The sequence below is a fragment of the Culex pipiens genome, chromosome 3 (genome assembly GCF_016801865.2).
Source record: "Culex pipiens pallens isolate TS chromosome 3, TS_CPP_V2, whole genome shotgun sequence".
In the NCBI taxonomy this organism is placed as follows: Eukaryota; Metazoa; Arthropoda; class Insecta; order Diptera; family Culicidae; genus Culex; species Culex pipiens.
Window position 1 is genome coordinate 74,818,716 of NC_068939.1, and position 16,615 is coordinate 74,835,330.

At 34.5% G+C, this 16,615-nt stretch overlaps 1 protein-coding gene across 3 annotated transcripts in view; it reads left to right on the top strand.

The window, feature by feature from the left end:
* LOC120422431 (LON peptidase N-terminal domain and RING finger protein 2) overlaps positions 1–15,972 on the top strand; it is a 118,559-nt gene extending 102,587 nt beyond the window's left edge. For all 3 annotated transcript variants that reach the window (XM_052709600.1, XM_052709602.1, XM_052709601.1), the window contains exons 4-6: positions 4,247–4,381; positions 4,445–5,839; positions 10,738–15,972. In XM_052709600.1, coding sequence (XP_052565560.1) covers positions 4,247–4,381; positions 4,445–5,839; positions 10,738–11,190 — 1,983 coding nt within the window. In that variant the 3' untranslated portion in view covers positions 11,191–15,972. The remainder of the gene's footprint in view (positions 1–4,246; positions 4,382–4,444; positions 5,840–10,737) is intronic.
* The last annotated feature ends 643 nt before the right edge of the window (positions 15,973–16,615 follow it).

Below are 16,615 nucleotides of genomic sequence, written 5' to 3' on the forward strand. Positions count from 1 at the left end.
TGGCAGCGCTAGTCCGAGAGAATGATGGTCTCGAGTCGAGAGAATAGTGGTACCATTCACGGACGCAGAGAACACAGCTCGAGATGGGCGATAGAACTATTCTCTCGAGGTTCATTTGCAAAAAAAGTTCATCTGTCAAACAAAAAACCAAAAGTGTCGACAACGGGAATCGAACCACAAACAAACCAATCCAATGACTTAGCTGCCTCGGCCACCACAGCTTGGTGACCATGGAGAAGTCAGAAGTCGATGTATGACACTTGTTGGAGATTTATTGATTCAACTAACGAATGAACTCATTTGTTATGATGGTGTGAGTTGGTACCATTATTCTATCGATTTTGGCAATGAGCCCTCAATAAATTTTGAGAGAACGATTATCTCGATTCTGAATTTTGGGTGTAGTTAATACACAACTTTTAGTGGCCACTCTTGAAAACGGAACACTTTATCATAATTTCTGTAAGTACTTTTCGAATTCAGTTTTACATTTGTAAATCTGTAAATGTTTGGAAAGATTTATACATTTTCCAATAAAAACTATTTATTTTTTTGAAAATTAGCAATTTATTAAATTAATCAAAACCAAAGCTTTATTTTTACTAAAAGTAAATCTTTTTTAAAATACTCCTCATCAATACTTACATCTTTCCCGAAGACTTTGGAGTCACAAATTCCTTTAGATATTCAAATATTTACGTACCGCCAACTGGGGTGAATTGGGACAGTAGTGTAAACCATGTTAGAGCACAATATTTTTCTTTTTCTGGTTAGTTTCGGATAGAACAGACTCAGACCAACAAAATGTGTACATCAATTTCCAAATTAAAAACCTTAAAGTGCTCTAAACACTGCTGTCCCTATTCAGACTGTAGTCCCGATTCGCCTCAGATGACGGTACCACAAGATGGCTTCTTTGGTTATGGGAAAGGCTCTCAGAAGGTTTGAGCCAAATGAAATAAAATAAAATCAATTTCCGAAATTCGAGAAGAATTACTTATATAATATTATTGCCTACATTTAGCTGTTTTTCAAATTTTTAAACTGTATTTTTTTTTTAATTTGGAGCCATTTTGCATCATCAGTTTTTCCATACAAGTCTCTGTACAATTGTGAGAGCTGGTCAAACAAAATGGGCATGTGAATATTCGAAAATCATTATCTTGAGAAGGGATTTTGGATCGATTAGTTGTCTTCGGCAAAGTTGTGAATCATGATAAGAACATTTCCGCAAACAAATATCTCAATTTCTTATTTCAATTTTTATCACAAAAACATCATTTCATTTCATTCATTTTATTTTTGAATTTTTATAGTTGTTTCTAGTCTTTTGAAAATTATGTTCATTTTTTTTTAAATTCAATCGAAATCGATTTGCAATTGGCTTTCCAATTTTAAACAAAATTACTCGATCTAAGAATTTTATAGTTATTTTTCTTTTGAAAAAATGCTTAACTTTTTGCATTTTAAAAATACTTCATAAAGGATGAGCTACAATTTTTAATGATAAAAAAATAAATAATTTTAAAAGTAAAAAACCTAACATTTCAAAAGGGATAAAAATGCTAATTTTTGAGTTTCGCCAAGATTAAATTTTGTGTTGGATGTTTTATAATGCTTTCCGTATGTTTTGATAAATGTAATTTGTTTACAATAAACTTTGTCCGTGTTTTTACCAAAATGCTCAATTAATGATAAAAATAAAATTGAATAACATAACATGTGCAAAACACTCAGTGCATCTTCAGCGCTGGTGGCAAACATCGAAGCAAACCAAATTTGCACCCGAAGTCAACCCCATCGCGGTGCCTGTCACGGTAGCAAATTTGCTCTTAGTTCTTTGGGATTTCACTTTGCTGCCCGCTAAATGTTCAGCCTGTTTGCTACCGCATCAAATTAAATTATGCACGGAAAAATGGAATCAAGCACGGGAAAAAATGAAAATCAGAAAATTCTAAAAACAATTAAAAAATTCAAAAAACAAAAAATAAATAACAAGATTGAAGAAAATATTTTTTAAGTAAAAAAACAATAAAAAATTGAAAAAAATGAAAAATAAAAAATAAATAAAACATTTCTAGAGTTTTTTCAATAGGTCCTATAAATAAACATTAGAAATATCATAGTTTGTAGGACCTTTTCAAAAAAACTATTTTTTTATAAATTTAAAGTTTTTTTTTTAATTTAAAAAAATCCAATAATATAAAAAAAATCAGAAAATCTAAATTAAAAAAAAAATAAAAATCTACAAAATTAAAAAAAAATAAAATCTAAAAAATTTCAATCGAAAAATTCTAAAAAAAGGAAATTAAAAATGTGAAAAAGTAAAACAAAAATCAAAACCTAAACTAAAAAAACACGTTAAACATAAGAGCATGAAAAAATTTATAAAATTGATGAAAATTTAAATTTTAAAACTAAAATGTAGGCTTTTTTGATAACGTTCTATAATCAAATGTTCACATACACATTATTCCGATGGAGGTCTGAAAGGAACAAACTTAATGTTACCTTTGTTTACAGGGCCCAGTCAAAGGAAGTCTACAAACTAACAAATAATAAAAACAAAAAACATATTTTTTTTTAAATTATTACGAATCTTTACAAACTTAAAACAAATAAAAAATCTATCAATCTCATAAATACGATTTTACATTTAAGAATTTTAGATTTTTTTTAATTTTTTGATTTTGGTACTATTTGATTTTTTGAATTTTGGATTTTTTTAATTGTTGTTCATGTTTGCTCTCACCAACCAGAGCAGACATCCAAAAATTTCCAAAACACGCATTCAAAACTTGCCGATAATTTTCTACACATGAACTTGAGATCAAATTTGGTACCTGCTTTGCTACGCGCGGTGGGAGACTCGGGGCAATTCAAGAGCACATTTGATAGGATAAAAACGGGTAGCAAATCGTTGAATTTTTGACATTTTCGAAAAATGAATATGGCTCAAAATGACCTAAAAATAACGGGAAACATAAAAAGTATGGAAAAAAAAGTTGGGTTGAAGTTTTTGTCTTCATACCTGATTAAAATCATGGAGATAAAAATAGGTGAATTTGAAATTTCAATCTTAAATTTTATTTATTTCAACAAATCGTATTTCAAAACTGATTGAAACATGATGTTTTTTAAAGAAAAATAGTTTAAACTAATTTTATATAGTTTTTCAATCTCAACATTTCAGTTGCTTAAATTGTACGGTCAAGTTCTGATGATTCAGCATTAGAATCCAGATGAAAATAAATGCATTTTCCCTAGGTTTAGTTGCATAAAGTTTTTTAATGATCACAAATACTTAGTAATTATACAAATACAATCCAGACTCGATTATCCGAAGGCCTCAGGAAAAATTCACTTTGGATAATCTGGTTAAGAATGTTTAAATCCAAGATGGCGGCCAAAATGGCGGTGAAGAAATATGTATTAAGAAAATGTTTTTGGTAATTTAACAGGAAATCTACCATTAAAATTTAAATAAAATGGGGTCGCACTATAAAAATAAAATAAAACGGAAAAATAAATATATTTCTGTTCACACTTCGATTCTCTGACGTATCATACAAACCCTGGACTGTATTTTTGTATGATATTTTTGATAAGGCTTGTATAAACTCATTTTTTTTTAATTTTCAACAATAATTATCACAAAATGCTTGATTTATTTTTACAATTATGCTGCTTTCAAAAAAAAGTAATATTTTTTGTGTTTCTGGACTTCACAAATTATTTTAAATCATCGCATTCAAGAACTCACTCCAACCCAAACATAAACCACAACAAATCCGTTCCCCCACCATGGGTTGGTCACTTGTCACGATGCCGTGTCGTAATGACGGATTGTTTTTTTCGTTTTTGGTTTTGACAAGGAGAACGCGGTGCCCCGGGCCGAAGGCTTACGTTACCTCATCGAAGAACTGTGTCCAGTTCAGAAAGCCAGCCAGTCGTAATGCAACTGGCAGAATTTTGTTTCGTAACCGATTACGAATGGCGTATTTTTTTTTTTCTGTTACGTCGCTGAGCCCTGGAGGAGGCAGGGTATTTTAGTTCTCAAAGCGAGCGACACGTTTGGCCAGATCACGTGGAGGGTGATTTTTTCTTCTTGGTTATTTCTGGATGCATTGTGGAAGTTGGCTAGACGGGGAACTGCTGTAATTGACTATTCATTGTTGGTCCTGAGTCTCAATTGAGTGCATTTTTGTTTAAATGGCTAAAACTTGTTTCCTATCCATTTCAACAGGCCCACTACCTGCGTGCCCTCGCCCTATCGGCGCTCGGCAAACCGGAAGCGGCCATCACCGCCCACTGCGTGGCACTTTTCCTCGACAAACAGTCCGTGAGCGTGGCCTCCGGGATAAAACAGGAAATTGCCAAGGTATTAATATCAATTAGAGAAATTCTACTGAAATGATAGCTAATTAATTTCATATTTCTCCAGGACCTCCAACAACTCCTTGCGGCGGCCGGAACTCGCCGGGAACCGGACCTGCCCCTCGCCCTCCGCGACCCACTGGCACTGCTGTTCGGCACGCCCTACTCGCTGATGAGTTCGCGCAAGCGACGCCACCACCGGATCCTATCCGCGCACAAACACAAGGCGAAAAAGCAGTACGCGACCCTGCGGACGGCCGACTTTGACGACGTGGACCATTCCGACGAGGACGAAGAGGACAGCTATCTGAGGGCGGCTTCGCTGCTCGACGAGATGGACGACGAGGAGGGCTTTCTGAGGAGTGCGATGATGAACCCACCGCACCACCGGCGGAAATCGCTGACGGCGTACAATTTGAGCTTCTTCAGCACCCAGCGACAGCAACAGGACCGCTTCCGGCGGGACCAATCGACGGCAATCATTCCAAGGCCAAATGCGAGGCTGCGCGCGTTCGTTGATCGAATGAGCGCGGAGCTGGAGTCGGTCCGATGGACGGCGGAGGCCACTCCGGTGCGGTTGACCGTAAGTTCGAGCTCCATCGAACCGTCCGACTTTGACTGCGTGCTCTGCTGTCGAACGCTGTGGCGACCGGTCGTTACCCCATGTGGACACACCTACTGCTGGGTTTGCCTCGACCGCTGCATGGACTACTCACCGTCCTGCCCACTCTGCATGGCCCCCCTAATCGAGCAGTTCCGGCACCATCACCAACGGACGCCGAACCTCCAAAGCCTCCTCGCGACGGCAGCCGCCTCCAACCCAACTCTGATCTCACTGTCCAAATGCAAGGTCACCTCCTTCGTCGAACAAGCCATGCAACGGTTCATCCCGGAAGCGTACGAAAAGCGCCAACGCCAGGAACTGGACCGCGAGCCAACAGTCCCCGTGTTCATCTGCACGACGGCCTTCCCCTCAGTCCCGTGCCCCCTTTTCGTGTACGAACCCCGCTACAAGCTGATGGTCCGGCGGGCCATCGAAAGCGGCGAACGCCAGTTCGGAATCGCCCTCCCCCAAGCCGGTCGTCAACGGTACGTCGAGTACGGCACCATGCTGGACATCCGGGACTGCGTTCAGCTCGGCGACGGCTGCTCGATACTCTCCACCGTGGGAAGTAGACGCTTTCGGGTGATCGCACGGCACGAGCAGGACGGGTACGACACGGCGAACGTGGAGTTTATCCAGGACGAGCCGGACTCGTGGGAGGTGGTGCGGAAGTTGCACGAAAAGGTGCACGAGAAGGCGATCGGATGGCACGAGAGTTTGCAGGAGAGGAAAAAGTCGGAGATTGCGAAGAGCTTTGGGCGGATGCCGACGTTGGAAGAGAACTGGGAGCGGCTGGTGGACGGGCCGGCGTGGGCGTGGTGGATCATCGCGATACTGCCGCTGAGCGAGCAGTTGAAGGTGAGTGTCATCGTTGAAATGTTTAGATTCTAGTTTTATGTGCCCGGGCAGATGGTAATAACAAAATTCATGCCATTTCAATAACAAATACTGTTAAAATAACAGTAAGTGTTATGAATTCTTCTTGAAAAATCAATTTTTGCATAAGAGTTTAATAACAGTTTATGTTATCATAACAAAATTTGTTATTGGTCTGATATTGGTTGAAAGCCAAAACAACTTTGGAATAACATTTTTTGTTATGGAAGAATACCTTCAAATGTTATTGGGATGATCGGATTAGTTGTTAAAATAACAAAAAATAATAACATAGATTTGTTCGAAGAATAACTGAGAATGTTATTAGTTTGTTATTACAATAACAATTCAATTGTGGTTTGGTTGAGCGTTTTAGCAGAATGCATTACTGTGAATACAAAGAGACGAGTTGTTCCTTTTAATTCCGGTATATATTTTTAATATCTTGACAGATACGTATTTCGTCTACTACTTGCAGACTTCATCAGTGTTCTGTTCTCGTCTCTTTGTATTCACAACAATTCAATAACAAAAAATGCATAACGACGGATAACAAGTCTTGTTATAAATAACATTAAATGTTATTGGCCTGGTATTTTCAAATATCAAAAAATGTTATTCCCAAGTTATTACCGTCTGCTCGGGATGTACAAAGAATTCTTAGTGGCGGAAAAAAAGGTCGAATTCAAAAATTAGGGTCACGTAAAAAGTAATTGGACTTTTACTCATTATTTCACCCTTTTGAAATGTTCGTCTGGTTTGAAAAAAAAAATGAAAATATTGTTTTCGAAAAGAACGGAAAATTTCACGAATGTTTCGTATTTTTACATTGAAAATCGGACCATTAGTTGCAGAGGTATCGACAATAGAAAAAGTTGTGTTGTTTGGGTGAGACTTAGAAAACATCAATTTTCCTGTTTTTAAATCTTTGCATAGCAATATCTCAGCAACTAAGGGTCATATCAACAAAGTTCAAAAAAGCAAAATATAGATAATTTTCTCATTTTTCTTTGTTTTCAAAGGTGTTTAAACATGGGCACTTATTTATAAAAAAAAATAACTGCGACTATTTTCAAAAAAGCTACCTAAAAATGGTTATGACATGAAAACAGTGCACTTTATCAAAATTTCACTTAATTACTTTTTGATTGCCAATTCGATTTTACATCGAAAAATGGAGGTGAAAAATTTTTGCGACCAATATTTGATATTGATTTCAAAATTTATAACTCATTCAAGATTTTTTGCACATTCTGGAAATTTCTGAAAAGTTGGCATTTGATCTCCCCTAAAACATATTAGAAAATAAAAAAGAATAAAAATAGTGATTTTTGCAAATCAAGTTTTAGTGAAACAAAGTGAAATTGCAAATCAGCAAAAATGTTTTTAACGCGTATAATTTTTTTCAGTGTAGTCCTCATCCATACCTACAACTTTGCCGAAGACACCAAATCGATCAAAAAATTCCTTCGAAAGATACAGATTTTTGAATCTTCATATTTATAATTTTTGTATGGACAGCCTCCAAATTTGTATGAAAAATTATATGGACAAACTAATGATGCAAAATGGCTTCTTTGGGCATACCGAAGGCACCAAAACAGTTTCAGCCAGAATTAAAAATACAAAAATATAATTTAAAAAACACCGATTTCGTAGAGAACTGCTCCCTTTTCAAATGTTGCTCCAGAAATGGGACAGGCTAGTGTCCATTTTTTTCCTTCTCTGAAAAAAACTTTGCGAGTAGATTAAATAATATTTCATACCATTTCCGTTTTTATATGATTCTCATTCCATTCCTTTTATCAACTTTTCAGCACCTTAAATTACAGTTAACATTAAGTATTTTTGACTATTTCTAAGTAATACATAGCTCAAATAAAGAAAGCAAGCAACTCTTCTTTGTTGATTTCTCTAAAAATTGTATTTTGATAGCGGAAAACTGCAAAAGTGATGCCAAAAATGGGTATTAGGGTGGCTTGACGTTTTTTATGGAAAATCTTCAAAAATTGCCAAATCAGAACACAGCTATTTTCTGATCGTAATTAGGCCTCAAAACAACCCCCTAAATTTGGAAGCAATCAGTGCTGACCCGAATCGGCTCCCCTTCCACTAACATTTACACATAAGATCCTCTGTAATCACTCTTAGCTTTAAGTCAAATGTAATTACAAAAGCCGACTCGGTCCTAACCAGGTCCCAGCACCGAAATGGACCTTATAAAAATAATTTTATGAAAAAAAGTGCTGACCCGGCTTTCCACAAACCATTTCAATTTTGTATGGGAAAACAAACTTCTGCCAATTGAAAACTAATACCATAGCAGTCAAATTGAGAAAATTTTCTAGCACTTTTTAAGAGAAATTTTGGTCCTATCTTGCCCCTGGCATAAGAAACAGCTTTCTCAAAACTGGTCTAAAAACGTTATTTTCACATTTAAGACCAGTTTTGAGCAATTTTCAAATTTTAATTTCAGTTTTAATTTTTTTATATTTGAAAATCAGACTACCAATCTCTAATAACACTGACCTACAAAAATTGACAAAAATGACTGCGCATGCTCAACTCGAGGGGAAGCATAAATTTTGGAATCCCCAGAAAAACGTGTACTTTGAATTTTTCAAAAATATTTAGACAGGGCCGAATGGTTTTTCTCCAAAGTTTGTCCCTTTTTCAATACATTAAATTCCAGTATTTTTTTCCAAAAATACATAGTTTTTTATAGTTTGAGTATTTAAAAAAAAAAACCCTACAACTTTCGAAAATTGAGAAATTTTCTGAATACAGTCCAGACTCGACAATCCGAAGCCTCGATTATCCGAAGTGTGTATGGGACTTCGGATAATCGAATAACGAAATTTTTTTTTCGTACTTTATTTTTTTTTTACTTTTATCATATATTTCAAGTTTTGCGACCCCATTTTAGAAAAAAAATAAATGGTTGATTGCCTATTTAATTAAAAAATGCATTTTTTATATTTCATCACCGCCATCTTGGTTTAAAAAAATCACTTTAGAGTAGTTTAGGGGTCATACTAAAGCTTAACAATCAAAAATGTGACAAAAAAAAAAATGTTTTTTAGTGATTCGATTATCCGAAGTGAAATTTTCTAAGGCCTTCGGATAATCGAGTCTGGACTATATTTGATATCCATTAAACATCAAATTTTAATATTTTTTCAAAAGTAATTGTTGTATGAATATGTGGAGTACTTTTAAAAAATGCTTTCAATATAGATATCTGTTAGAAATTCTCGATCATTTGATTCTATATTACCAAAACATAACATAATATAACACATACTAGTTTTTTTTTTTCCTCACAAATACCGTAAACCGGGGTGACTTTGATAGGATTTCAATTTGTTTTTAGAATATTTTCCAACAGTTAAGGTTTTTCTCAAGATTAATATTTTTAAAACATGTACTGGGGTAGACCACACAAAGTCCATGCACTATTTCGGAAAAAAAGTTTTTTCAATCATGTTTAGAAAAATAGTTACGTTAAAAATTCTTAGTTTTAATTCCGGGGTGACTTTGATAGTCATAGTTTTTCTTGTTAAAATCATATTTAAGATGTTCAAACTTTATTTGTCCGCTAAATGTACCATCACTTAAGCAGTTGATATAGTTTTTAAGAAAAAAAAATCAATGTTCATATTTATTTAACTAAGTTTATACGCTTTTTAGCAAAATACATATAAATTTTAGGTAAAATTGTTAAAAAGTCAGAATTTGGCCAGAAATTTGTTAAAACTAGTTTTGTTTGTAAAATTATCGATTTATATTGCATTTTATACTGAATTCGAAGCACGAATCACAAGTTTTCACATTTTACATGAAATTTGTTCAACTGAAATTGCCTATAAATTTGGAGATTTTTTTAATTGTGTTTCAAAAACACATATTATTTATTATTTACAAACTTATTTTACCTTCTCCTAGTGGAAAATTGCCCAAAGAATCCGAAAATGCATTCCGTTTTCTGATTAAAAATCATGTTCATTGAGAAAATTATGACACTTTGGGAAGTTTAAAATAATGACTTTCATCAACATTTTCTTAACTATAGTTAACTAACATTTTAACCTTGTCAATTTATGAAAAGTTCTTCTTGAGGTACTTTGAACACTTCTCTACCACGGTCAGTATTTTTCTAAACCATTCCTTACGTATTTTAATTGTACTCTTCATTTTGCGGAAAAATCACAAACCTATCAAAGTCACCCCGGCTATCAAAGTCACCCCGTTTTACGGTACGTAGTTTCATGATAATTTTAAGTATCTTCAAAGCATAAAAATTTAGTTTTTTTTATTAGTGGCTGAAATAAAATCCTTTTACTATTTGACCTATCAGAAATTCTGATGTCCCAAAAAACATACAATTATCACAAATTATTTGTCGTAAAATAAATTAGTAAAACAAATTGAGCGCACTAAACAATGGTTGCCTCTACATCCATCTACTCTACATCCAAATTATGTTCTGATGCAATGATGCAGATTGTCACATTTGCCTCTAAAGGACATATTTTTATCATGCTCCATTCACAAATGACGTAGCATTTTTTTTTGTATTTTGGATTTTCTACTAATAAACATTAGTTTTAATGTAAAAGACACAGCTGATTTTTTTTAAGAAAATTTAAAACCAGCATTTAGAACGGCGAAACTTTGGGGTGGTGCCATAAAAGACGGTTTGGTCCGTTTTGGATTTCAATCGAGATTCTTGCTCGTTTTGATGGTATCAACAGCCACTCAAAATTTGAGCTTGATTTCTAGTTTGATACGGATGAGGTGGAATTACCTAAATATAACACTTAATTACCAAGAAAAACTCACTTATATTAATATAAATACCATCATTCCTATCCTTCCAGGTTAACATCCTGTCCACAACCAGCCTCGAGAAGCGACTACGCGCAATCGACAAAACGCTAAACCTCGCTCCGCAAAAGCAACGCCGCTCGCCGGTCTACGTGGTTCCTTCATCGCCCGCGTCACCCCCGCCGGTCGGATGTTGCGACGTCGTCGTTGGAGGAGTCACTTCCGGCACCAGCCTGCACCAGCAACACGCTCACCATCAAAGCCCAAACCATCATCATCATCACGACCAGCATCATCAGAGTCAGCAGCATCATGATCACCATCATGAACAATGCCAAGCAATCGACTGTTGCTTACGAGAAAGAACTACCTCAGCAGATTCAGCAGATCATCATCATCTCCACCACGAAAGTGATAGAAACAGTTCCGGAGGCCATCATCATCACCATCATCATCCGATCCACCATCTGAGCCAATCCGCGGACGCCGGCGACTATCTGCTGTAAAGTGTCCTCCCCTCTCCAAAATCAAACTAAAAGTTTAATGTAATGTAATCACACAAAACACAAAAAAACACACACACAGACACACAATTGCAACTAAATGGTTCTCTTCTATTAACTTCGCGGAACAAGCAGACAAACAAATAGTGTAATGTGTAATAGAGTGTAACAAAAAGAAAACAAAATGCCATAGTCAAAAAATGATAGCTAAAACAAATAAATCCCCCTCTCCCTTTTGTCACTCCCCGGTAGAGATGCCCTTAAATCAGCGTGGACAAGTCTGGCGCGCGTGTATTTTATCCAAGCCTCGTGTGATTTTTAAATGAAATACCAAATTTAACGCAGTTCGAGTTTGAAAACTGCGAGCTTTAATTGAAACACAACGTTTTAAAACAAACTACATTTTTCCCAAGTTTTCCTCTCGTTCTTAATAAAAAAAAACAAATCAAAACCTATTAAAGTCACAATAACCCTCTTAATCAGAAGCTATCTCGTGTGAAGCAAATTTAAGTGTTGTTCGACCTTTTCCGCTTGTCGCATTTTTCAAAACAAATCGAAATACCTTCACTTTCTCTACTCTATTTTTAACCTTTTTACTCCAAAATAATAAAAAAAAACAAGCATCAACAAAAACCTTTTCAAACTCTCTTCCAAACTAATCACACCCTTTACTTGGTGAACATTTCTCCTACGTTATCGAGCGTGGCTAATCGTTTGTATGAAAGCATTTGAAAGGATTGAAGGATGAAGAAAATAATAAGAAATAAAAGGATGCCATATTTGATCGACAAAAGGAAGGGGTCATTTGGTAAGGTTTCGCATAAAATTTGGGAATGAGTGAATCTTTTATGTCATAAAGAAGATTAAATTATACCGTTCAAAATTTTTAAATTTATCTCTATTCTAGTGTAATTCCACGTTTCCAGCATTGAGTGTGTTCATATTACATCACAAAAGATGTAATATTACAACAACCAATTTTACACTTTCCATGTTAATAAAAAACCTTTTCTTGAAAAATATATAAAAAGGAAACTTTGTTTGATAATCGGTTTTGGTAAGAACTTCTTTCAAATTTATCAAAAATCATGTTCAAAGTAAAAAATATGATAATAATATTACATGATGTGATGTGTAATTTACATCTGAAAATGTGGGCCGTTTTTGTTCCCTAAAAAATAGACAAAACTACTTCAAATTTCTCAAATTTTCATAATTTGCAACAGTGAAATATCGACGAAGCAAATTTTTGTTTGAATTTTCCCTGTGCCTTTGATTTGGTAAAATACAAAAAATTTAAAAAAAAACCGTATTTTTTCGAAAATTCTCAATTTTTTTATATTTTTATACGCATTTTCATTTTAATGAGAACTTTTTTGTAAAATACTAAAATTTTCACAAAGTTTTTTTTTTTTAAAGAGTATTTTTTCTTAAACACTCTACCTTAAACACAGATTTTTTTAAATACTCAAATTTTAATAAAAAGTACTGTATTGATGATGCTATGAGACGCGGGTTCGATTCCCGCCTTATCCACTGAGCTTCTATCGGATGGTGAAGTAAAACGTCGGTCCCGGTTTCTCCTGTCTCGTCAGAGGCGCTGGAGCAGAAATCCCACGTTAGAGGAAGGCCATGCCCCGGGGGGCGTAGTGCCAATAGTTTCGTTTTCGTTTCGTATTTTGAAAATATGGTTTTCATGCCAAATTTTGTATTATAAATTGAGAATACATTCAAAATTTTGCTTCGTTTGATACTCATATTGAGAATTTTCATACAGTGTCGCTTCGTCCGATACTTTTATTGCAAAATATAATAATAAGAGTATTTTATTTTATGCAAATTTTACTATTTTGCAAATAAAAAAATCAAAATAAAGCGAAAATGCATGCAAAATATTGCTTCGTTTGATACGAAATATGGAAATTTAAGTATTTTTGCCAAATGCGTTTTTTTTTTATGAAAATTTTAATATTTAACTTAAAAAACTGTTATAAAGTGAAAATTTACACAAAATTTCGCTTCTTTTGAATGCAAATTTAACAAATTTGAAAAGTACGGTTATTTTTAAACTACTTTGAATGTTTAACAAAAGAACTTTGAAAAATTAACAAAATGTACATGTTTTCACAGCGGAAGAAGTTTAATTCGCAGAGTGGAAATGGAAAAATATCAATATCGCATATTTTCACGTATTTTTACATAAACTTTTGTGTAAAATAGGAATCACATAAACAAGAATTCAATTTTACTTTGATGATGTCATCTTTCAAACAGATTTTGTGCAAGCAAAAAATTAGAAATTTTATCTCAAAAGCTAAGTAAAATTACATAATCGAGGTGAAATTTGAATATATTTTTTAATGATCCCAATTTTTCTTATTAATCTGTGTAAATTTACATCTAAAATCAACTCTTTTTATTTACTATTGATGTTTGGAAAACCATTTTGCAATCTAAAGCATTCAATTTAGTTGATATTTGATTCAGATTTCCAATTAAAAAAGTGTAATATAGAAAAAAACAAACGATGAAATGAAAAGTTTAGGTAAATTTTGATTTCATGTGATTTTACTCAAAAAAATAAATTACATAGAAAAAGATTATAACTTTGTACAGCCTATGTAATTTTACTCAGTCTGTGACGTAAGAAAAAAATACATTTTGTTCTGTCTGAAACATTTGTGTAAGAAAAATGTGAATTTTACATCAGAGATTGGGTTAAACAAGGCAGGTAAAATTAACATGTTTTTCTATGTAACTTTTTTTTACTCAGTAATTTAGTTAAAATTACTTGTAGAAAAAGGTAAATTCTCAATTTTAAAAATTCAACTCGTGGTTATTTAACTTTTTTTGTTTGATTGGTTCTGTTATATGCTAGAAGCTAATATCAAGCATAGTGGAACATAAATTGTGGATTTTTAATATGCATGAGCAGCATTTCCAAAAAGTGAGCTAAATGTCAAAAAGACATTTACCAAATGAAAAAAAAATGTCAATCTTTTTTTCACCAAGTTTTATGTTGTGAGATGTGAAAGAGCATATTTTTTTTTATTTTTCTTACAATTTCGAGCTTTTAATTTTCCAATTATCTTGCGAAACAAGAGCGGATGACCCTTAAAACAAGATTGAGGTTACGTTTCAAGCTCATTCTTACGTTATCTTCTTGCAATTAATTTTTCAAGGCTGTAAGTAATTAACTTTTTCCTTCATTCTTGAGGAAGACTGCCGAAATATAACCTCAATCTGTGCTAGAAAAAATGTCGATCAGCAAGGCAGCCAAAACATTAAATGAATCAAAGCAGGCCGGCCACGCAGGCAAAGCAACGCTAGCGATGGGCAGCGCTGTGAAACCCACTCACACACTCACATGATGACAATCTTTCAAAGTAAACAACAAACCCCTTTAAAAACATAACCTAATCAAACAAAAACACACAAGTAGTTTGAAAAGAATGTAAACAAAATCAAACCCCAACCAACTGTCAGTAGAGATCTTAGCAATCCTGAAAAAAAAACCGGAAAACTTTAAGAAAACAATCAGAAAACGAAAGAAGAGCAAAGAGGACAGGTTCCCCTTTTCCTTCCCGTTTTATTACCGTGTAAGCAAGTAAACAAGTAAGAAGTCAAATGTCTGTGCCGTACCGAGAGTGACACCAGAAACACTGAAACAAAACAAAAAAACAAACAAAATGAATCCGTTTGCGTTTTCCTTACAACTAAAGCTGTGAATATGTTTAGAAGCTTGGTGTTGTTTCCCACACTTGATTGGTTAAGATTTTTTTTGTTTGGAGAAATTCGATCTGTCGAACATTGGAAGTCGATATTTTTTTCCGTTTACTCGAAAAGAAAAAAAGAAGAAACAAAACAGCAAAACAAATACAAGTTAATTTGTGATAAATCATCTAATTTTAAACCAGAAACACTATCGCAACTCGCGTTTTAGAGCTTAAGAAACACAACCTTTTTTTACTCTCATTTTGTAAGCTTTGTTCTATAAATGTTCGATTTAAGTTAGGTTTCCTCCTAAGAAACGAATCAAATAAATCCACCACTGAATAACTACTGATAATAAAAGTTAAAAAAAAACTGCATTTGAAAAAAGCCAACCTTCCTGCGTGATTCAACGCTTTCCCACTTTTTTCCAACTTTCTTTTGTAAAACCCCTTTAAAGTAAAGCAAGAAAACAAATACAAATACGTGTGATCGTGATAAATTTATATAGGACAAGAAATCACACACTGAAAAAAAATTAAGCAAGCAAACTCTTTGTAAATGTCTCCCAAAAAACACACCGAAAAAACTCACACTCGTTGTAATGCTCCATCTTCTCTGAATTCCAGCTGTGCAAACACCGAGGTCAAAACAAAAACCACAAACAAAAACACAAAGAAATCTCTGTAAAAGCCATGTTAGTGTGTAGTCGGAAATCGTGTTAGGTATTGTAATCACAAACAAAACAAAACAAAATCTGTGGCAGAGAAGAACAAAACAGGTGGAAATATTTAAAACGCTAAATTATTGTGTCCAAAACAACCGGATGACACGCGTGAAGAGGAGGGCAGCGCAAGAAACAACCTATTCGATGAATTTTTCACTTATGAAAACTTTATATTTATGATAGATTGGAAGCAAGCAACGCAGCAACAAAACAGAGTGTGTATCGTGTGCAGAAATGGGTGTGGAATGAAGATGAGAAGAAGAAAAATCTAGAAAACAAACAAAAAATAAAACTCTTTCAAAATCCTATTTTCTAAAAACGTGGATCTAATAAATTTTCGAGCTATAGCCAAATTTGTTCTTGTCTTGTCGTGAAAGAAATGTCCCTCATTATGTCTTTTTGCTGTATAATCTAACCTCTCTGAATTATTTGTTGAGCATTGATTAATGTTGATGATAAACAATAATTCTGCAAAATATATTTTCTGCGTGTAATGTTGTTGTTATTTTCTCCATGGAGACGCACGGTAAATCGTGGCATATGCATGTTGCAGTACACAAATGAGGCGTCTGGAAAATTGTTGCGTAGCATGCTGAGAAAATGTAGCGCAACGCGATTTTCCCCAATCGTACATGTTGCGTGACGTTTTGCAGGAATTGAGGCGTTTTGGATTTGTTTCTTCTGCAAATTAATGCACTTTATAAATGTGTGTGTGTTTTTTTTTTCAGCTGCCTCTCTAGGAAGCGAAGCGGAATGGGCCATCCTAAGCAAACAAGCCATTCCGTTTCATTTAACGTAAAAAAAAACCTTCCACTTTAACGACCCCCGAGTCGTCTTTTGTGGTCTCTGTTACAAGTTTCTGCTCATTTCTAGGCGTCCGAAGGCTATGTGTGTCACCCAAAACCTCTTTTACACCAATGGACCGACGTTTTACTTCCCTATCCGATAGAAGGCGTAATCAGGCAAATCTCATCTCGAAAATGAACCGGG